A 23,623-nucleotide genomic window follows, 5' to 3' on the forward strand; every position below is an offset into this window, starting at 1 on the left:
GAAGCCCCAGAGCCACGAGATAAGAATGAGCTGCAGGCATTTTTAGGCCTCCTTAATTTTTATTCCGTTTTTTTAAAACAGAAGGCAACAGTAGCAGAGCCTCTTCATCGTTTACTCCAGAAGGAAGCTCGCTGGACCTGGGGGGAAACTGAACGTGAAGCTTTTTCCCAAATAAAACAATTATTAACTTCTAAAAGTGTAGTAGTCCAATATAGTGCTTCACTACCCATTAGGCTCACGTGCGACGCTTCGCCGTACGGCATAGGAGGAGTCCTAGCTCACGTTCTACCTAATAAGACAGAGGCCCCAATAGCATTTTTCTCAAGAACCATGACCAGCACGGAGAGGAATTATAGCCAGTTAGACAAGGAGGCTCTAGCTTTAGTGGCAGGGGTAAAGAAATTTCACAATTATATTTTTGGGAGAAGTTTTGAACTAGTCACTGACCACAAGCCCCTACTAGGTCTGCTAGCCCCCAACAAGCCCACTCCGCCTTTTATGTCTCCAAGACTAATCAGATGGGCTCTTTTCCTCTCAGGGTACCAGTATGATCTCACCCACAAGGGGGGGAAGGAAATCAATCACGCAGACGGCCTCAGCAGGTGCCCCATAACAGACTTAGTGGAGGACCCTGTTCCTTCCACAGATGTACTAATGATAGAACTCGAGGATAACCCACTAACCACGGCCAAAGAGGTAGCTGCACACACGCAGCAAGATCAAATCCTTAAACAAGTGGTGAACTGTGTACTAAAGGGATGGCAAAATGATGTTGTGAAACCTGAATTATGTGATTTTAAAAACAAAAGACTTGAATTATCTTATGTAAAGGGTTGTCTGCTGTGGGGAGATAGAGTGATCATCCCCAAAAGCCTAAGGGAAAAGGTACTCAAAATGTTACATGTGGGTCATCCTGGGATTGTCAGGATGAAGAGCCTAGCAAGGGGGCATTTATGGTGGCCAGGTTTGGATGCTGACATTGAAAGTTGGGTTTCAAAATGTGAACCATGCCAAGAGTCACGACCTAGTCCCCCCAAAACAACTCCGGCTGAGTGGGAGCAGCCTGCTGGTCCATGGTCAAGAATCCACATTGACTTTGCTGGCCCAGTGGGGTCCCAGTATTTTTTGATAGTGGTTGATGCTTTCTCCAAATGGGTGGAAATAATAGCAATGAACAACATAACCACAAGTGCCACCATCAAGGTATTGAGTAGACTGTTTGCATCCCATGGTTGCCCAGATATCTTAGTGTCTGACAATGGGCCACAGCTAACAGCCAGACAATTCGAGTTGTTCCTAGATGGCCTAGGGGTCAGGCATGCCCTCATCTCGCCTTATTCGCCCTGGGCTAATGGATTGGCAGAACGTTACATTCGTGTGGCAAAGGAGGCATTGCGCAGGTCAGGCCCTGGGGATGTACAACAAAACCTGGACCAATTCTTACTCACCCAACATATTACCCCTAACTCGCACACACATGTAAGCCCTGCAGAGTTATTGATGGGGAGGAAATTGAGGTCACCACTAGACAGGTTGAACCCAAGGTTCTGTGTTAATAATAACCAAATGTGTGTAAAACCTGAAAGAGAAATGTATTTGGGACAACATGTATATGTAAAAAGTTTTGATGGAAATGTAAACTGGATGAAAGGAATTGTTGTTAAGCAAAATGCACCAAAAACTTATATTGTAAAACTAGAGGATGGTCGTTTGTGGAAACGACACATAGACCACATTCGAAAGCGAACAGAAAATCAATTGCCACAAACCGCTGACATGGACTCTCCCCCTTCAACAGACTTTAGCATATTGCCCGAGTTAAGAAACACGCAAAGAGACTTATCGGGCCAGGGGGAACCATCCAGCGACGCCGAGCCATCCTCGTCCTCCGAAGCCTTCGTTGGGCCCGCCAGGCCAAGTCCGCCGCGCCGGGAGAACAGCGGCGAGCCATCCTCCACAGTCGGTGTCGAAGGAGAAATTGAACTGCGCAGGTCAGCGCGAGCTCCACAGAGGCCCCACCGATTGGACGACTTTGTCACATGGCTTTCATGATGGATGTGTCCAACTATGAGGGGAGGGGTGTTGTATCCTGTAATGGCTACCTTGTATTCCTGTAAATAGTTTGTTCCTCTTTCCAGCGCTGTCTGAGCCGAAGCAGGAAGTCGCTCCTGATTGGCTCAGACGCGGCCGGCTCTAGCTTTGGCGGGAACCGCAAATGTATAAAAGGAGCGGTTTCTCCAGGCAGAGTCAGTCGGTACTCGCTGAATTGTCACTTTGCCTTGCTGAGCTGTCACTTGTTCTCTGAGCTGAATAAAAGTACCGATTGCTTGAACCCTGCATCTGGGTCTACTTCACTTATTAACATAATAAATAGATGTGATAAATCCTTTTTCCTACTGCTTGCATTGTGAATATGTTTTGAGATCAGTACCAAGACTCAGAAACAATACACATGAATGCACTGATGAAATTCCAACTTATAATTGTTCTGAATCTTCAGACTCCAGCACTAGAGAGAGTTTTTTTTCTCTCATCTAAAATCAGAGATATTTTACACCTCTTCTTTTATTCTAATGACTTGATTGACTAAGATGCAGAGATGGGTTCCTCCCTGTTCATGCTGATTCTATAGAACTGGTAGTAACTTGGTGGCCTGGGTCCATAAAACAGGCAGCAACTCAGGCCTTCCCCATCCCCGAACCAACCATTTTGTTTTTTTGCTTCTGCGCACATGCAGAGGCTGTTTTTTTCCTTCTACACATGCACAGAAACCAGGTTTTCCCCTCCTATTTTCTCCTAACTGGGGAAGGTTAATACATCTTAAGAGTTGTCATGTTGAGAAATACTGCTCTACTCACTTGAAATTCCTCATACAATGGTATTATTTATTGTTTATATGGAAGGTTTTTCAATTTGACTAACATGTTGATATGCGATTATAGTTCTTTGATTATTCTTTTTGAACACAAGAGCTGGGTGGCCTAAACTGCTACTTTAAATGAGACATAATTAAATGGATTATACAAAAATGTAATAACTGTTAGCAATTTAAGTGTTCGGTTTTCTATATACTGCTCACTGCTGTTAGCATTGTACATAAACTCTTCTGGAAATTATAGCATTTTATGTTGTTTTAAATGCACAGTTTGTGGCCTATCGGTATGCATTCTTTACAAACATTTTCCTGATAAAAGCCTGCCATTACCTCTAATTCCAATAAACCCTATTCCATTTAACATAATATCTGCTTAGGTTGTTTACTTATACAAAATAACTATAATGATTAACACAGCTCTAAAGCATGCTTTTCTTGACTAAGCAAGGGACAATAATTCCATAAACAAATTAGAAGTTGGTTTAATGGAGGAAAAACCTTGAATGCATTTTTTAACGTGTTGGCTGTATGTGTGTGCATAATTAAATCACAGGTCTAATATAGTTGAAACAGTTGCATTTCAGGAATATAGAACACTTATTTGCACATTAATTGGTGCCATACTTTAGAAAGGTATTTTGGAAAACAATAATAAAATGGCTTCCTTTGCTACATGAGCCTTTTTTAATTTGCATTTACTTTCTGAAATATCCTCGAACATGTAGGTTAAATATCCATTATTATCAGGTTTACTTATAGATGATGTTATGGAGAACACAAACTGTATTTGCAAAATGAATAATGTCCAAGGCTACCAATTACCTAAGCTGGTTTGTATATTCTGCATTTGAATTATTTCACCCACTGCCACTATAATGTAGCTGCAGAGGAGAGGGGGGAAAGCAGAAGCAAAGCTATTCTAGCATTCAACCAGCTGCCTCAGGCCCTTTCCTAAATCAGATGTTGCCAGCAGCCATTCCATCAGGAAACTCCAGCTAAGTAGCATAAGAATCATAACATTAATTATTAGGATCAGGGATTAGGAATTAGTGAGTGTATGCATAGTTTTTAGTTTTTTTAAGTATTCCATATTACTTGATGTTTTTACTATTGTTATATTTTTATACTGTTTTTAGTAGTTATGATTATTGTTAGCCGTCCAGAGTCCTGTTGGAGTGGGGTGGCATATAATTATCACGAATGAATGAATGAATGAATGAATGAATGAATGAATGAATGAATGAATGATATGAATGAATGAATGAATGAATGAATGAATGAATGAATGATATGAATGAATGAATGAATGAATGAATGAATGAATGAATGAACGGATGGATGGATGAATGAATGTATGGAATTTCCTTTTCTGTTCTTCTTCCTCCATCATTTTCTCCTTTTTGGACCAAATATTTTAGATGGTAAGCCTAGTGCAGAGACCATATTTTTAAAATGTGTTCACAGTCCTGGTGTGCGGTAGAAATGCTTTCCAATAAGACATTAAAATTGCCTGATTTGAAGGGTTCCATCTTATGCCTCACTACAAAAATCATTTATTTTCTACAAGGCTAGACAGGAACAAATCTGATTTTTTCCCCTACTGGAACTGAGGGAGGCTGCAACTTTCAAGATGCATTGGATTAATCAAGGGTAGGAAATCAACTTGGAACAGAGCTAGGATTAGCCATTCAAAGTTATGACAAAATGCCCCAGCCCGCCCCCCAAAAGTAATGATTTCAAAGTAATGGCTGCTGCAGTGCTCCCCCACCACTTTTATTCATCTTTGCATTCAACTACAGGGATTCTGAAATGATTCTCCTCCCTCCCCCTCCCCCCTCCATTCTGCCATGGATGGGGAAGGGGGATGCATTACTGTCCTGGTGGAGCATTGGTTATAATACAGTACTGCAGGCTACTTCTGCTGACTGCCAGCTGCCTGCAATTGGCAGTTCAAAACTCACCAGCTCAAGTTCGACTCAGCCTTCCATCCTTCCAAGGTCAGTAAAGACCCAGATTCTTTGGCAGCTGCGAATTTCAGTTGTGTTTCAGTCTAAGTCTTATTGCTATGGTTATTAACCGAGGTCCTTGACTTGGTCCCAAGCTGGCTGCAGAAAGGCAAGGGAGCCTAAAGTTGGGCAGCAGAAATTACCAGCAGGGCTGAGAGGGCTGAGAACTACTTCCCGTCTGGCCACCCAAAAGGACTTCCAAGAACTTGGCCTCCTCCTCACCCAGCTCCAGAGCACAGCAGCAGCCAATCTGCCTGTTGGTTTTTGCAGAGGAACTCGGGTGATGCAATGAGATGCAAGACAAGGCTTAGCTTATTTGAAGCTACTGGCCTCTCCTAGCAAGTAGCTACTTCTCATGAGACTCTGTAGGGAACTGGGTTTTTTTTAAAGAAGCTTCAGAAACTCCACAAATAGATGGTGTTTCCTTCTGCGAATTACCTTATCTTGGGGAACTCTGAGGAACAGGAAGTGAAGTACCCAGTGCCTCAGGAGCAAGGGAAGGGTGGTTTGGAGAATGTGCTAACCCTTCATGGATCTATCCCATCACTGAAGCACTCCGTACTTCACTTATTGACTCACACATTCATTTAACAACTGGATCAGGGAGATTAGGGATGGAGAAATATTAAGTGAGATCTTCCACTTGATGGTCCTCACAACATGCAACCTTAATGAGCAGGCTCCATTATGATCATAAGTCAAAGACTATCTGCATGTCCTTCTTGGAAAATATCTAAAAAACAAAATGAAGAATGAATGTAGGTATTTCCCACTAATTTTTACTTTATAGGGAAACCCTAACAGGTGCAGCAACAAAGGGGTGGTGATATTGTCCACACATTGCAGCAAGCAATGCCTTGCTTAATCACTGTTTGTGGATGCTAAAAAGGAAATTGTATTATGCAAGAGGCTATTGCAGCTTTCTATTTTATTGCAGGTGTTCTCTAGAACCGTTATATGTCTGTCATACAAATTGTTATCTAGATTTGTTGTTTTAGTTACAAACCTGATTTTCTACAGAAAGTTTGTTTCATTTAATGGATTAAAATGTAGACTGCTGAATAAAAGGCTATTGGAGGCCAGAAATTCCCCAAATTCAATTTTTGCCTAAGGCCTGAGTTGCTGACTATTTGAAGATTCCCATGCAATTTTGCTGAAGATGATGTAAATGACAGCTGTAGCACAAGGAATATATAATTTTCCATCCTTTTGCCATCAATTCAGGTGTGTGTAGCAAATTAACTACACACATACAGAGAGAAACATATAGTGTGTGCTTGTGTATGTGTGTATACAATCTTTCATGATTATAAGCCATCCAGGGTTACCTTGTGATAAGATGGGCAGCCAATAAATTTTATACATAAATAAAAGAAACTAAAGTTTCAACAATATAGCAACTTTTTCTTTGGCTTCAGCAAAATGAAACTAGCATAGAATAGATAGAATAGAAAAGAATTCTTTATTGGACAGTGTGATTGCACACACAAGGAATTTGTCTTTGGTACATATGCTCTCAGTGTACATAAAAGAAAAAGATACACTCTCATATGTGAATTCTAATATTCTTTTGAAGAAATTGCCTTTTTTTTTAGAAGTTTTATTAGTTTTTATCACAATTATACAAACTGAAAAAATGATAGGAAACTTTACAAACATTATTTCTCATTTTACAAACCACTCATAATTATATAAGAAACATAAAATGAGTCAAAAAAAAAGGAAAAAACATATAAAAGTTTCCCCCCAAAACAGTTACACTAATCTCTTTCCCTCCCCCTCGCCCTACCCCCCCAACCTCCCCCCCTCCTCGAACTTCCCAGAGTGAAATCAAATTATCAATTGCCTTAAAATCAAAATCATACGTACTTAAATTCTATATTATCTATTATCCTCCCTGACTCTACTACCTTCACACCCAAATCCATTTAGGCTCATTATACTAATAAAAATCCTAAACTATTCATATGCTATTTGAAATTTTTTAGAATGATATTTCATTTGAATATAATCAATCCATTTTTTCCAGTCCAATATGTATTTTTCATTCGAGTGATCCTTCATGTAGGCCGATATCTTCGCCATCTCTGCTAGATTCATGACCTTTATTGTCCATTCTTGAATTGTGGGTAACTCTTCCTTCTTCCAATATTGGGCAATCAAGAGTCTCGCTGCTGTTATTAGATTCAATATCAATTTAGTCTCTATACTTGTACAGTCTGTGATAATACCTAATAAGAACAACTGTGGTATAAACTTCAATTTTTTCTTAAGAACATTTTGCATAATCCACAATATTTTTATCCAAAATGCTTTTACTTTTACACATGTCCACCACACATGAAAGTAAGTAGCGTCCATACAATCACATAGCCAGCATTTAGGCTGTATATCAGGATACAGTACATACTAGCCAACTTCTTAGGATCCAAGTGCCATCTATAAAACATTTTATAAAAGTTTTCTCTCAAATTTTGAGCTTGTGTGAATTTAACATTTCTTACCCAAGTTACTTCCCATGTATCTAATGTAATCATTTCCTCAAAATTCTATGACCATTTTATCATACAATCCTTAATTAATTCTGTTTCGGAGTCTTTTTCTATAAGTATATTATATATTCTTTTTATGTGCTTTGGACCTTGGTCCTTAATTTGTTTTATTAATTGTCCTTCCTGTTGTTCCATACCAAGTCTTTGATCCTTTTGCCATCTATCCTTCAACTGAGCATATTGAAACCATGTTTGCACTAATCCTTCTTCTTTTAAATCATTCAAAGATTTTAATTGTAATACTCCATCAGTTAATTTCAATAATTCCTTATATGTTACAACATCTTGCCTTTGTTCTATACTAGTATTTTCTATTGCGTGTCTGGGCACCACCCATATAGGTACTTTATAATCCATTATCCCTTGATATTTTCTCCAGACACGCAACAGAGCATTCCTTAGTACATGGCTCTTGAAAATCCTGTCCACCTTTTGATTATAAACCAAATATGCATGCCAGCCATATAACAATTCATACCCTTCTATATTCAATATCATTTCATTAGTTAAGTTTACCCAGTCACTTATAGCTACCAAAACTGTTGCATCATAATACAATTTCAAATTAGGCAATTTTAGGCCACCTCTTTCTCTCATATCCTGCATTATTTTCATTTTTATTCTGGGTTTTTTTCCCTTGCCATACATATTTATTAATTCCTCTCTGCCATTCCAACAATTTTGACTCATTTTTAAGTATTGGAATCATTTGAAACAAAAACAAAAATTTGGGTAAAACATTCATTTTGATTACCGCTATCCTCCCCAGCAATGATAATTGCAATTTTTTCCATTTATCCATCTCTATCTGTATCTTGGACCATAAAGTTTCATAGTTATACTTATATAATTTTCCATTGTCTACTGAAATATAAACCCCCAGGTATTTTACTTTCTTCACAATCTCACACCCAGTTGCCTTTACCAAACCTTCTTTTTGATTCCCTGTCATATTTATTGTTATCATCTTGGTTTTCCCCACATTAATTTTGAAACCAGATACTTTTCCATACTCCTTGATAATTTCCATTAATACCTTAGTAGATTGTAGAGGCTGTGTTAATGTTACCACCACATCATCTGCAAATGCACGCACTCTATAATCATGGTGTTTAACTTTAACCCCCCTTATTTCCTCTACTTTACGTATTTTATTTAACAACATTTCCAAAGTTAATATAAACAATAACGGTGATAATGGGCAACCCTGCCTTGTACCTTTACCAATTTGAAAAGATTCTGTTAAATTCCCATTAATTATTATCCGTGCAGTTTGTTCTTTATATATTGCTTTAATAGACTGAGTAAAATATTCTCCCATTTGCATCTTTTGAAGTATCTTTTCCAAAAATTGCCAATTCAATCTATCGAACGCTTTCTCAGCATCTAAAAACATTAACACCGCCGGAGTCTGAATATCTCTCCTAAGATACTCCAATATATTCACAATTTTGTCTAACATTCTCTCTCATCTGTCTACCTTGTATAAAACCTGTTTGATCTTTATGTATTATCTGTTGCATAATTGGCATCAGTCTGTTAGCTAAAATTTTTGTAAAAATTTTATAATCTATATTAAGCAGTGATATAGGTCTATAATTCTTAGGCTGAGTGTGATCTTGATCTTCTTTTGGAATTAATGAAATAAAAGTTGTTTTCCATGATGGAGGGATCCTGTTTCCTTCTTGTATTTTATTAAATAATTCTTTAAGTGGTTCTACTATCTCATCCTGAAGGCTCTTATAATACACTGCTGTCAAACCATCCGTACCTGGAGCTTTACCTATTTTTAACTGTTTAATTGCTAATAAAATCTCTTCTTTAGTTATATATAAGTTCAATTTCTCTTTTTGTGCTTCGGGGATTTTAAGAGTGCACTCCTTATCTAAATATCTATCTATGTCAGTACCTTGTATTTTGTCTTTTGTGTACAGATCTTTATAAAAATCTATAAAAGCCTTTTTAATCAACTCCTGTTGAAATACCTCTTTACCTTTATATAATACCTTATCTATTGTTCGCATTTTTTGCTTTTTCCTTAACATATATGTTAACCATCTCCCAGGTTTATTTGCATTACAAAAATTATTATGTTTTGCATATTGCAAATTAGTAGCTACTTGGTCTGAGACCAACATATTAAATTGTGATCTTAATAATGTAATTATTTCTCTAATTTTCTTATCCTCTGGGTTATATATCAGTTCTTGTTCTTTCTTTTTAATTTCTTTTTCCAATTCCTCTTTTTTTTTATTCTGTTTCCGTCTATAAACATTATTCTGGTTAATTAATACCCCCCTCATGAAGGCTTTACTTGCGTCCCAGACCATATCTATCGTTGTTTCCTTTTGCATATTTAAGATAAAAAATTCCTTCATCAGCTTTTTACATTCCGAAACATTCCCATCATATCTAAATAAATTTTCATTTAATCGCCACCTTCTCCTAGGTTTCTCTCCCGTTTTCCAACTCCATCCATACTGGGCTATGGTCTGACAGCGTTCTTGGACAAATCTTTATCTTCTTAACCCTAGAACAAAAATCATTTGTTATTAGTATAAAGTCAATTCTTGAGAATGAGTGATGCCTATCTGAAAAAAAAAGTAAAATCTTGTTCTTTATCATTCTTTTCTCTCCATAAATCTCTTAATTCTATATCGTCCATCATATCAAAAAACGATTTAGGGAGCTTAGCCTTATTTTGAATATTCTTAGAAGGGCCCTTCTTGTCTATTTTAACATCAATTACTCCATTCCAATCTCCCATCACTATATATGATTTACGATCCAAGTTTATTAATTTTTTGTGTAATAACTCATAAAATTTTCCTTGCTGTTGGTTAGGTGCGTATATTCCAACTACCATAAAATTCTTTGTCTCTATTGTTAAGTCAATTATTATATATCTGCCCAGATTATCAGCTTCAATCACTTTAACTTTAAGATCAGGTCTTACATATACAACAATTCCATTCTTTTTTTCCGGAGCCGATGCAATATATGGTGTCCCTAGTTTTGCGTTCTGTAAAAACTTTTGATCTTCAAATCTTATATGAGTCTCTTGCAAACATATTATATCATTTTTAAATTGTTTCAGATGGTGAAATACTTTTCTTCTTTTTTGCGGTGAATTTAAACCATTAACATTCCATGTCAAAAATTTAATTGCCATCTTTGGCACCCGAAAGCCTCTGGAGCACTGCCTCCAGGTCCGCTGGAGTCGTTTTATATCTGGCTCCTCCCACTGCTTTCGATCCATCCACCACTTGAGCATATGTCATCAGGGGTAGCTTGGTCTCTTGCTCTCTACGCCTTGCTGCTGCACGTGTTTGCCTCTGGTCTTGTAGTTTTAGTTGTTTCTGGGTTTTACCCAGAACTATCCTCTCTTCTGGTGGTTGTATTGAGCCTTCTTGTATAGCCATCGCTCCTTCTTGTGCCTGCTCCTTCGTTGGTGCTATTGCTTGTTCCTGACGTGCCTTTAAAAATTTTTCATAAAAATCTCTTGCTTTCACCACTGTATTAAGACGATGTCTTTCTCCCTTGTATGTGACTGTTAATCCATATGGGGCATCCCATCTATATTGTACTTGTCTCATTTTTAGCTCAGTGACCAGAAAAGAATAGTCCTTCCTTGTTTTTAACATCTTAGGAGGGATTTCTTTTAGTACAGCAACTTCTTGCCCTAGAACTTGAAGTTTATTTTGAAATGAGTGTTGTATAACTCTGTTTCTAGTACCTCTTGTAACAAAATATATAACAACATCTCTTGGTAATTTCCTTTGTCTAGCAATCCATGAATTCACACAGTAAATTTTATCGATATTCCAAGCCCAGTCAACATCTTTATCATCTAGAAATTTCTCCAGGGCGTCTGCAAAAATTTGTCTTATATCTTCTCCTTCATTTTCTCTCAGACCTCTTATTCTGATAGCCCCTTCCATAGATCTATATTGCATCATTACACATTCAGCATCTGATTTTTCTATCTTCTCTTGTACCTCCTCCATTTTATTTTCCAGCTGTAAATTAACTTGTTCAATTTCTTGTATTTGTAACAGTATCCCTTGAAATGCTAAGACAATATCCTCCCTCATCGCCTCATGTTGATGTTGAATTGTTTCAGTCACACCATCGACTTTTTCCTCCCATTTCTCCTCCATTTTCTGAATTTTTTCATCTAACTCTTCTGATTGTTTTTTAAATCCCATTTGTAATGCCTGGTGCAGCTCCTGTATAGTTGTGGCTGGTGGATCTAGGAATGGTGCTTTGGGCTGTTGTTTAGAAGCCATTTTCCAAATCAATTTGTCTATCCTTTCTTCTTAATATTCTATCTTAAATACTTTGTCCCCACTCTTTCTTTCCTCCTCTTTTTCCCCCTTTCCAGAAGACTAATTGTTAAGTTTACGAGGGAAGTCCATTTAATTTAAGCAGGGAAAGTTTTTGAGCCGGCTCGAATTTACAATCACTAACGATCACTCTCGCTCAAACTTTCACTTTTCACTTTCGTTTCTGCCTAGCACAGCGCCATTTTCAGAGCCGCTTCTCTTCCGCTGAGCACAGAAGAGAATTTTAATAGAGTTTAAAAAAAGGACGATACTTGCTATTTTCTTTCCTTTTTCCTCGCAATTCACTCTGCCTGCAACGATATATTCTTCCAAAAGCTTTAGTTGTTACAATCTTGCAGGGGTGGTCGTGTTGCTTCGGTCTGCTTTGCTTCAGCAGAAACACCTCGGAAGCGGAGCTTTCGCCGGGCACAATAGGGAGCTTCCCTCTTACCTCCCCGGAAAATTCCCTGGGGGGTCGAAGGGGGCTCTACCCTTGCCCAGCTACTCTCTTCACCCTCTTCTCACAGGGGGCGAAGTTTTCAAGCCGCTAGACAGCCGATTTTTCGCTGTTCTAGCGACTACACTATCTCGAGGGTTGGCAGTCCCAGAAGAGGCTGCCAGCAGCGACCAAGAAATTGCCTTTTTTAAAAGTTCCTTTTACTCAGTTCCCAACAAATGTTTATCAAATCACTGAAATACTTCCCCCATCAACCTTTAAGGTATTTAAACTTTTGTCATTCATTCAAATAATAACTGTATTATATAAAGGCCTGTAACTGAAAACATATAATTAAATATGTCATTGAATATATGACTCATAATTATATCTTTATCTCTTCCTGAAGTGAAATGTCAGAGGATTTGGATTTTAATGTAGCATTAAATGCTAAAATGCATTTGCTGAATTTTATTTTGCAAAAAGTAGAGCATGGCTAAAGTATGTACTTTAAAGTATGTAAAGTATGTAATTTACAAAATGGCATTTGACCATTGATCTTATTCTAAGTATCTGACTACGAGGTCTGAACTACAAAATCCAATCATTCCTTGCTGCCATCAAGTGGTAATCTGGATTTTGGTAGCCCAGTTATGGTAGAATGGTTGGGCTCAAGCTGTTCCAGCAAGATTCATGTCTGGTTAGTGGCTGCCTGACATGGAGTAGTCAACAAAAGCATTATTCTTAATTGTGTATCCAGGATGTATTCTGCAGCTGAATACCAGCAAGATTAAGTTACTATTGCTACAGAAACCTCACAGTATAGTGGATGTTTATTGTCCCAAGTGGACTTGAACTTTCCCCTGAAGGAAATGGTAGGTAATCTTGGGTTTCTCCTGGACCCATGGCTCCTTTTGGAATAGTGGTGGAAGCCATGGTGGGGAGACTTTTTGATGTTTCAGGAGATTCTGCTAATTGCATTGTTTCCTGGACCAGGAGATGCTGAAGAGATCATGGTAATTTCTAAATTTATTTTCATTAATATCAATTATGTACTATCAAAACATTTTGTCCTGGATAAACCTTATCCAAGATAATTTGCCCCATGCCAGCCCTTAAATCCACCAATAGCATAGATCAGTGTTTCCCAACCTTGGCAACTTGAAGATATCTGGACTTCATAGAAACATAGAAGACTGACGGCAGAAAAAGACCTCAAGGTCCATCTAGTCTGCCCTTATACTATTTCCTGTATTTTATCTTACAATGGATATATGTTTATACCAGGCATGTTTAAATTCAGTTACTGTGGATTTACCAACCACGTCTGCTGGAAGTTTGTTCCAAGGATCTACTACTCTTTCAGTGAAATAATATTTTCTCACGTTGCTTTTGATCTTTCCCCCAACTAACTTCAGATTGTGTCCCCTTGTTCTTGTGTTCACTTTCCTATTAAAAACACTTCCCTCCTGAACCTTATTTAACCCTTTAACATATTTAAATGTTTCAATCATGTCCCCCCTTTTCCTTCTGTCCTCCAGACTATACAGATTGAGTTCATTAAGTCTTTCCTGATATTCTGGGAGTTGAAGTCCAAATATCTTCAAGTTGCCATGGTTGGGAAACACTGGCATAGATATCATCATTCTAGTTGAGCCTTAAGCTGCTGACAATCTTCTTCTACTCCTTTCCCCAGCATGATGGGATTTTCAGGGGACCTTAGATCTTCACCTGATATCCAACCACAATGGTACCTCTACCTAAGAATACCTCTACTTATGAACTTTTCTAGATAAGAACCAGGTGTTCAACATTTTTTTGCCTCTTCTCAAGAACTATTTGCCACTTACAAACCCAAAACCATAACTGGAAAAGGCAGGGAGAAACCTCTGTGGGGCCTCTCTAGGAATCTTCTGGGAGGAAACAGGACTGGAAAAGGTAGGGAGAAGCCTCCATGGGGCCTAAGAATCTCCTGGGAGGAAACAGGGCCTTTACCCTCCCTGTGGTTTCCCCAATTGCACGCATTATTTGCTTTTACATTGATTCCTATGGGAAAATTGCTTCTTTTTACAGACTTTTCTACTTAGGAACCTGATCATCATAAGTAGAGCTACCACTGTGTGGTAATTTGAGCTTCATCACCTGTACTTTAACTCTGGATAGATTTGCTTGATGATCCATTTGTTTTCTTGGTCATCCATGTTATTAGGAGTCTTTTTCAACAACATAATGCAAAAGGGTTGACACATTCTTAGTTCTGCTGCTTTAAAGTTCAACTATCCTTCCTTCCAATAAGTATCACAAGGAACACCAATGCCTACATGAATCTGATCTTTGTACCATAGGTACCAGCACATCACAATATCTGGATATTTTTTTTCCAAGGCTTGCATTGCTACTCTAAAAAAATAACCAAGTGTTATTTTGTAGCATATTTCTTTACTGCTGGGTTCCTTTGCTGCTGGTAGTAAATTGTAAAAGGCAAAAGCTATTTAGCACTTAATTGTCAGTTCTAAAGGTGGTTGCTACACTTGTTATCATTGATCTGGTTCAGTTTATATTTTAAATTAAATACTATTTTTACTGCACTTCTTGACTTTTATTATGACAGCTTGCAGATAATTTGCATTTTCAGCTATCAGACTAGTGTCATCACCATGGTAGAAGCTATCAACATTTTTTCCTCCAGTTTTAATTCCCAGTTTCCCTTAATATACTATTCAGCACATAAACTGAACAAATAGAAAATATACATCTTTGTCTTACTCATTGGCCAAACTGGAGCCAGTCTGTTTCACCATAGTGAACTATAACTTCCTGACATGTGTGCAGGTATCAAATGAGAACAAGAAAATGTTCTGAGATTTCCACTTTCCAAAGGAGATTCTACATTTTGACTTGGTCAACACAACTGAAGATATCAGTAAATAGTTTTATTTCCTTCCTTCCTTTTTTTTATCTTTCTTTTCATTTCCTCAGTTGTCTGGGCATGCTTCAGCAATATATCTTGTACTTCTGGCTTTTCTAAAATCATTTCAAACTTCTGCCATTTCTTTTTCCTTGCGGGGCCCTAATCTGTTGGATAACTCATTATGTTGCTATGTTAAGGAAAATATGTGATAGTTTGAGTAATCTGTTGAGTAATCTGAATTGATATGTAGGCTAAGCTATTCCAGCCAGTTAGCCACTATTGTTCATTAGATGTAATGGCAGTTTGGTTAGCTTTACTGATTCTTCTTCCATTATTTATCATATTTCTATGGATATTCCATCAATTCCTGTAGCAGTTTAATTCAATGATTAAAAATAGTATTCAATTTAAAATATAAACTGAATTAATAATAACAGTTTAATTTACAATGATCAGAATGCTGATGTAACATCATCTTCTTAACACTAAATAGGGAATATCTTCTGAAATATCTTAGATTTTCTAGATAGTTAAGATACCGTATATACTCGAGTATAAGCCGAGTTTTTTAGCCCCAAAAATGGGCTGAAAAACACAGCCTCGGCTTATATTCGGGTCATTGACAAAGTCACCACACGAGGGCGCCATTGCTTGAGCCAGAGCGAGGAGGCACCAGCTTTTGTCCCCTCTGGCACGCCGTAGTTCCTCTCCCTAGCTCCAGCTCAAGCAAAGAAGGCAGCCATTTGCAATGGTGAGTCGGATTAAAAAGGCCCCCTGCTGTCAGATTCTCCTCCCCCTCCTTTGAAAGGATTTAAACTGTTTAAAAAATGGTATTTTGTGGTAGTTGCTGTCCTTGCTTGGATAGGATCTAATAATGTGTTATGAGGCAGAGCTAGACAGGAATTCTTTTTCTATCTGTCTATCTTTCTATCTATCTATTTTTCTATCTATCTATTTTTCTATCTATCTATCTATCTGTATCTATTTCTTTCTATCTATCTATCTATCTATCTATCTATTTTTCTATCTGTCTGTCTATCTTTATATCTATCTGTCTATCTATCTATCTATCTATCTATCTATCTATCTATCTATCATCTATCTATCTATCTGTATCTATTTCTATCTATCTATTTTTCTATCTAACTATTTTTCTTTCTATCTATCTATCTATCTATTTTTCTATCTGTCTGTCTGTCTGTCTATCTTTCTATCTATATCTATCTATCTATCTATCTATTTTTCTATCTGTCTGTCTGTCTGTCTATCTTTCTATCTATATCTATCTATCTATCTATCTATCTATCTATCTATTTTTCTATCTGTCTGTCTGTCTGTCTATCTATCTTTCTATCTATATCTATCTATCTATCTATTTCTATCTATCTATCTATCTATTTTTCTGTCTGTCTGTCTATCTTTCTATCTATATCTATCTATCTATCTATTTCTATCTATCTATCTATTTTTCTGTCTGTCTATCTTTCTATCTATATCTACCTATCTATCTATCTATCTATCTATCTATCTATCTATCTATCTATCTATTTGGTTTTCTATGCTGATAACCTCACAGCAGCTAATGCTGAAGCTCTTCTTTGGATACACTTATTTGTTTGTTTGTTTGTTTATTTATTTAATTGGATTTGTATGCAATCCCTCTCCAAGGACTCAGGGTGGCTCACAGCATATATAAAAACAGAACAATAATGTAAATCCAATTAATGATGAGAAGGAATCCAGTTTTGAAGGATTTTAACTCTTAGGTTTTAGCTTTGTTCCTGATCAAGCTACTTTTTTTACTTTTTAATTTATTGTTAATATTGTTAATTTGTTTACCCTCTTTTAAATTTACAGAGCTAGTTTACTGGTTTTCTTTAAAATAAATATTCTAAAACATGTCTCAATTAATGTAATTTTATTGTTTTCCATTTTTATAAGTTACCAGTAGCCACTGCATTTTCTAACCTCGGCTTATACTCGGGTCAATACGTTTTCCCAGTTTTTGTGGCAAAAATTGGTGCCTCGGCTTATACTCGGGTCGGCTTATACTCGAGTATATACGGTACTTACATTTCTGCTAGACAGAATTTTAGTACTCTTGCCATTTTTCTTTCAACTACTTTGACTCAGTCACTGTCTACTGATGTTATCTTTTGGAATAATTTTCTAGGCCTGCTCTCATTTTTAATGTTTTTACAGGTATTTAAATCAGTTCAGTTTTCTGTGGACTGTGCCTGGCGATACCCATGTATATAGTCATTGTTTTGGTTGTTTGAAAATTATGATGGCAGTGAAGTAATACATTGGACTGACCAGGAACTGGTAAGCTGTTGTATCTCATTTGTATTTCCTAGACCACACAATCTAAATACATTTTTTTCTGTTTCCTGTTTCCAACTTTATCATTTCAGTCTCCAAATATACAAGCAGCACAACTTGTTTGCATGTTCTGTCAATTTCATTGCACACAGTTGCCCCTGAGGATACTTGGTACAAAACGCAGCTGCTCAGCTGCCTGCTAACATTAGTTGGTTAACTCAAGATCTCTTCTATAACCGCTGCACTGCTACCAATAGATTCTGGCCCCACTCAAGGTCTTGGTGGCCAATGTTACCTTATAGTTATCTTCTACGGATAAAATTTGCATATATTACATAGTATAGTAGAAAGTGTCCTGTGTGCCCAAAAGATTAGACTGTGTGACTGACACTCAGAGAATAATATTAATAGCAGACCCCTCTCTGAAATATAATCCTGAAATCTGTGTAATCCCGTCCTTCTGTCCATCACAAATATGGCAGACAATCCTTTTCCAGAGTGCATTTAGACAGTAAGATCTTATTTGAAGTAATGGTGTTTAATAGTTTACTGCTAATTGTTCCATTGCAATATATTTTTCTTTTTACACTGAGAGCTTATACATCAAGACAAATTCCTTATGTGTCCAATCACACTTTGGCCAATAAAGAATTCTATTCTATTCTGAATGCATTTTATATAAGTTTTATGAGTTTCTCATATATGTAAATAAATAATTTTTACATCTTCTACTTGCAACTCACAAGTCAACTAGCAGAAGAAAAAGTTTATTCTAAGCATACATATTTATTTTTATTAGCTGGATGATAGCGCACTTCTGAATTTTGATTGTGAATATGAACAAGGCACCATATGAACAAGGCCGAAGCCATCATTTTTGAGATAGAGACTTTGGCTTGCCACTAGTAGAAAAGTACTGTGTGAATTGAGGAGGGATGGTTGAGAGAAAAAGCTACTAGCCAGAACAAATTCTTTCCAGGGATTCAAGGTCATCCTTTGTTCAGCACCAGCCGGAAGTACAGGAGAGGATCATAACATTGAGAGAACCAGAGTGGTCCATGAGATGAACTTGTGGGTATGGGGACAAGGGATATAACTTAATCTGGGTGGAAAACTGTAGGAAAAGTTAGTATCAGGTTGACTATAGTTTGTAACCAACATGGCTCTGACAATAAATTGAAAGAAGGCCAAGGTATGGACTCTTATTTCTCGGATGTTATTTGGAACATTGACAAGCAGTCCATTTGGATAAATCCAGCAAATAGGAACAAGCTAAGGGTCAGGGGTCTTGTTCCAATTTTAAACTGTTCTGAAGTTGGAAGATATAACCTATAGCTTATCTCAAAGGTCTGTCATGAATAAAAGCTTTGAAATTCTATATATCTCAGTGCTTCCCAATGTGAGGCCCACGCCCCACAGGGGGGCGATCTGAATTTAATGGAGGCAACTGGAACCTTGTTTAAACCAAATTATTGGCCTTTTAGGCTTGCTCTGCATGAGTAAATTACTTTTTGAATAATAAGAATTATATGTCATGAGGGGGGGAAGGCATCAGGATTTTAGAAATGTTTAGGTGGGGCATGGCCAAAAAAAGGTTGGGAAACACCGATCTAGATGGTGCCTGTCCAGTTAATATGCAAATCGCAGAGCAAAAGTGACACTCAATCTGCTTTTCAAAAGTCAACCTTGCCTTCAAAGCAAATTTGTTTCATCCTCCATCCGACCCTATGCATCGTTTGTTCCAGCAATGAATGTTTCAATGCGGTTCTGCATCCAAATAAAACCTTGACCAGCATTCTGCGCCAGCCTTTCGCTACTTTTTCTTCCCGGAGTTCGTGCTAATACTTGAAAGGCTCAACTCTTCGCTTCTAAACCTTGGAGGCAAGGAAAGGTGAGGCGAAGCAAGGGGAGAGGATCACCCTCTGCAGGAAACGGCCGCTGCCGTCGCATCACCAGCTTACACGCAAGAGCCGAGCTGCAGTTTCCTCGCGGAACACCGCGAAGGGAGACGCGCGCTTGCTAGTTCCCGCCGCCTCTGCCGCCGCCGCCGCCATGGCCCAATTCTTCTCGCTGGCCGATTGCGACGTGATCGGCTTCGATTTGGATCACACGCTGTGTCGCTACAACCTGGTGGAGAGCGCCCGGGTGAGTGGCGCAGTTGGAAGGCAGCCAGGCCGGCCGGATTTCGCTCCGGTTCGGCTGTTTCGAATGGCCGCCACGGTCCAGCGAGCCCCCGCGCAATGGCCATTGAGAAACAACCCCCGGGGAAAGCCCGCACAACGATAGGCCAAGCCTCGGACTGGCTGAGTGGCTACTCCGGGTTAGGAGGAGGAGGTGGATCTAGGTTCTAGCGAGCGTGGCCCGGCCCAAGTTTGCACTGCGAGTGGCGCTCTGACGTCTTTTTGTGCGGCTGCACTAAAGCCCGCAGCGGAGGACGGGGGACAGACTAGCGTTATTTCAGGAAGCGGAAAGGGGCGCAAGAGTTTTTTCTCGGCTCGAAAGCGGCCTTTCCAGGAGTCCAATAATTTGGGACACCTCCATTTGTAGCCAAAACGCTTGTAAATGCCCGGAATTGAACTGTTACAGTATGAAAAAGCAACGGCCTTTAACTACGGAATGCCTAAGATTGTGCTATTTATATTACAAGCTTCTAGATATTTTCACCAAATAGTTAACGCCTGCCAAACCCGATGGGGATTTTGTTGTTAAATAAATACTTCTAGGCTTTGTGATAGTAGTCTTTCAAAATGTATGTTCTCTCGGAAGTCGCGTTATAGTTTTTGGCGTTTTCAGTACTTTACTCCCAAAACACCATTGGCTGACACTCTGTCTACCAGTCTACTAAGGTTTCCAAACTGTACTTTTACTGTACTTTAATATCAAATTCTAGATATATTTTTAAAACTTTTTATATATGTTGGGATAATAGATTTTGATTTCTTTTACTATGCAGTATATTTAATAATAATGATAATGATAATAATAAACAACCAGTTGGAAGGGCCCTTGGAGGTCTTCTAGTCCAACCCCCTGCTTAAGGCAGGAAACTACACCACTTCAGACAAATGATTATCCAACATCTTAAAAACTTTAGTGTTGGAGTATTCACAGAGACAAGCTGTTTCATTGCTTAATTTTTCTAACTGTCAGGAAGTTTTTCCTTAGTTCTAAATTCTCTCATTTAGTTTCCACCCATTGCGGCTTGTTCTACCTTCAGGTGGTTTTAGATAAAAAATGCAATTAGATAAAAGCACACCGGCGATGTATGGCAATGTTTTATATATACAATTTTGGAAAAGAATTTTTAATTGGATAAAATAGAAAACTTGCTTGCCAGTCTCTTCCTCCCTCTTTTTTTTTAAATCAGTGCATAAATGTCCAGACAAGATGAACTACATCTTTCTTCATGCAATGCACAAGTGTCTCTCTGCAGTAGTTCAACCCCACTTCTATTCTTAGATAAGGCAAAGAATGGGTAGCCTTTTCTGCAGATTGCAGGAGTGGCAAGGGTTTCCGGAGATCTAATGAAAGAGGGCCACCATCCATGAATTTGCAGTTCAAGTATACCTATAGTATCAAGAAACTTACCACACCAAAATCTAATAACTAGAATGAAATCTGTCCTTCAACTAATAAAATGTTTTTTTTCCTAGCTGTTCAGTTTTCATGATTTCCTAAGAGAGAAGCTCTGGGAAAGATAACAGAGGCCTGTAAGAACTTCTGTAATCTAACTCCTACAGTTCTTTTAGGTCAGTGGTTCTCAATCTTTCTAATGCCGTGACTCGTTAATACAGTTTCTCATGTTGTGGTAACCCCCAACCATAAATTTAGCACCAATTCTCCCAACAGAGCTTTAAGCTGATTGGAGACACCCCCACTGTAAACGCCTGATTGGTCGGATTGTAAAAAATGTGTACCAAGGCCCCAGAATAGAAGCTTTAGTTCCTAACACCATGGGAAATTTGTCTTTTCCCCTAGGTTGAGAACCACTGTTTTAGGTGATGGCATAATTATTAAATCAGTCATTGGATTTTATGCATTTTTACACAAGAGTAAGTCATAGGTTGGGCTTGGTTTTATATAAAGTGTACATTCCTGGGTTTGTCTATTAAAAGTTCTGAAACAACCATTCATGGTTATTTAATAAGCCCTGGCTCATGTATTTTAACCAGTTTTCTATGTATATATAATATTCTGGTTTAAACTCTGTGAACTGATTTCAGCTGCCTGCCATTAAGATTAGAACACCCTGAGGGTAGAATCCTGACATTTCTGAATATGTTGCTAAGAATCAGGTCATTAAAACCTCATCTACATTGCTGATGTTTTTACACACAGAACATTATTTCTGTTGCTCATAAGATCCTGAATGTGAAGCAATACTGTCTCAATATAATTTTGCACAGCGTTAAACCTTTTTTCTTAATTTGTAGCTTATATATGACAGCTTCGCTCATTACATGGTGAAAGAAAAAGGATATGATAAGGAACTTCTGAACGTGATGCCTGAAAACTGGGATTTCTGGTCAGTGATTTTTCTTAATTGCATTCAGTAATTACCTTCCTTTGTAGTTGGTTCTGGAAGAAGAGACTGCCTGTATTTAAAAATTATTAACTGAGTGGTCTCTCAGAAGCAAGTATACCCAATATAGGATTGCTGTTGTAGGGTGCTGATATTATATCCTGCTTCCCTATTTTCTCCAGCCAATATTTATTTACTCTGACTTCCTGGATATAAGATTTCTTTGATTTTGCTATATGAAAAATTCAGCATGTACAATGTAATAAGCATGGATTCTCATCACATCCTTAGAGTAGCTGGCATTTTCTTCCACTTCATTCTCTGCCTGCCTTACAATAAATAAATAAGCCTTTCTCTGCAGCCTTTAAATGAGGCTGAAAGAGCCTACAGTACTTTTATTTATTTTATTTATTATTTAGATTTGTATGCCGCCCCTCTCCGCAGACTCGGGGCGGCTCATAGCAAAATAAAACAATTCATGACAAATCTAAATTATAATTTAAAATATTTTAAAAACCCCATTTACTAAAAGAAACATACATACAAACATACCATGCATAAATTGTATATGCCCGGGGGAGATATCTCAGTTCCCCCATGCCGGACGACAAAGGTGGGTTTTAAGGAGCTTACGGAAGCCAAGGAGAATAGGGACAGTTCTAATCTCTGGGGGGAACTGGTTCCAGAGAGTCGGGGCCGCCACAAAGAAGGCTCTTCCCCTGGGGCCCGCCAACCGACATTGTTTAGTTGACGGGACCCGGAGAAGGCCCACTCTGAGACCTAATCGGTCGCTGGGATTCGTGCGGCAGAAGGCGGTCTCGGAGATATTCTGGTCCAATGCCATGAAGGGCTTTAAAGGTCATAACCAACACTTTGAATTGTGACCGGAAATTGATCGGCAACCAATGCAGACTGCGGAGTGTTGGTGAAACATGGGCATACCTAGGTAAGCCCATGACTGCTCTCGCAGCTGCATTCTGCACAATCTGAAGTTTCCGAACATTGCCTTCCTTTCCATTGCCTTATTATAGGAATAGAGTGAATGGGAGGGTGTCCCAGTCAAGCATCCTTTTCTTGCTTTCTTTTTCTGATGCTTTATTTTTAATCTTACTGTCCACCTAGTTGGGTGTAGTGCTTTAAGTGTTGGATAAGCAACCAGGAGACCATGTGCTTTTAGTCCTTCCTTACCCTCAATGCCAGATGGTGACTTTAGGTCAGCCATTCTCTCTCAGTCCAATCCATTTTTTTGTGGAAAAAATTGGAGGTGGGAGCATTATATACATCAACTCAAGTTGTATAAAATTCAGGTGGATTGATGATGACGATAATGATGGTAGTGGTACGCAGTAGACTTTCTTGGAAGGGATACATCAGTTTGGGCAGAGATCTAATTTGATGGTGTGCAAAGGGCTTTTGTCAATAAGTCAAAGGCCATAGATTTTCTTTAGCCTGTCCATGTTTTTCCCCCAAAATATCCAGTTTCTTGGTTGCATTGATTAGGAATCTAGACTATGTATTAATATTATTTTCCCACATTGTCTAAGCTCCTAGGTATTAATCTAATATTAAGTGTCCTGATTATCTCTATGACCTCTGTGGCATTTAAGACCACAGTCTGTAACATGGTTTATAGCAGTGATTTTCAACCTTTTTTGAGCCGCGGCACATTTTTTA

The 23,623-nt window shown here is 38.2% G+C and overlaps 2 protein-coding genes across 3 annotated transcripts in view; one reads left to right on the forward strand and one right to left on the reverse strand.

The window, feature by feature from the left end:
• Positions 1 to 9,779: 9,779 nt before the first annotated feature.
• Positions 9,780 to 23,623, reverse strand: part of LOC139157052 (uncharacterized) — a 288,628-nt gene continuing 274,784 nt past the window's right edge. The window contains exon 2 of the mRNA XM_070733394.1: positions 9,780 to 12,397. Within this exon, the coding sequence (XP_070589495.1) occupies positions 10,595 to 11,722 (1,128 nt within the window). The 5' untranslated portion in view covers positions 11,723 to 12,397 and the 3' untranslated portion in view covers positions 9,780 to 10,594. The remainder of the gene's footprint in view (positions 12,398 to 23,623) is intronic.
• The window catches only part of NT5DC1 (5'-nucleotidase domain containing 1), a 114,570-nt gene continuing 110,256 nt past the window's right edge, over positions 19,310 to 23,623 (forward strand). Inside the window, exons 1-3 of one of the 2 annotated variants that reach the window (XM_070733393.1) lie at positions 19,623 to 19,985; positions 21,081 to 21,176; positions 21,861 to 21,952. In XM_070733393.1, coding sequence (XP_070589494.1) covers positions 21,888 to 21,952 — 65 coding nt within the window. In that variant the 5' untranslated portion in view covers positions 19,623 to 19,985; positions 21,081 to 21,176; positions 21,861 to 21,887. Of the gene's footprint in view, positions 19,573 to 19,622; positions 19,986 to 21,080; positions 21,177 to 21,860; positions 21,953 to 23,623 lie in introns of those variants that run through there. The other variant, XM_070733392.1, reaches the window with a different exon arrangement.

This window comes from Erythrolamprus reginae, chromosome 1, assembly GCF_031021105.1.
Source record: "Erythrolamprus reginae isolate rEryReg1 chromosome 1, rEryReg1.hap1, whole genome shotgun sequence".
Classification (NCBI taxonomy): domain Eukaryota; kingdom Metazoa; phylum Chordata; class Lepidosauria; order Squamata; family Dipsadidae; genus Erythrolamprus; species Erythrolamprus reginae.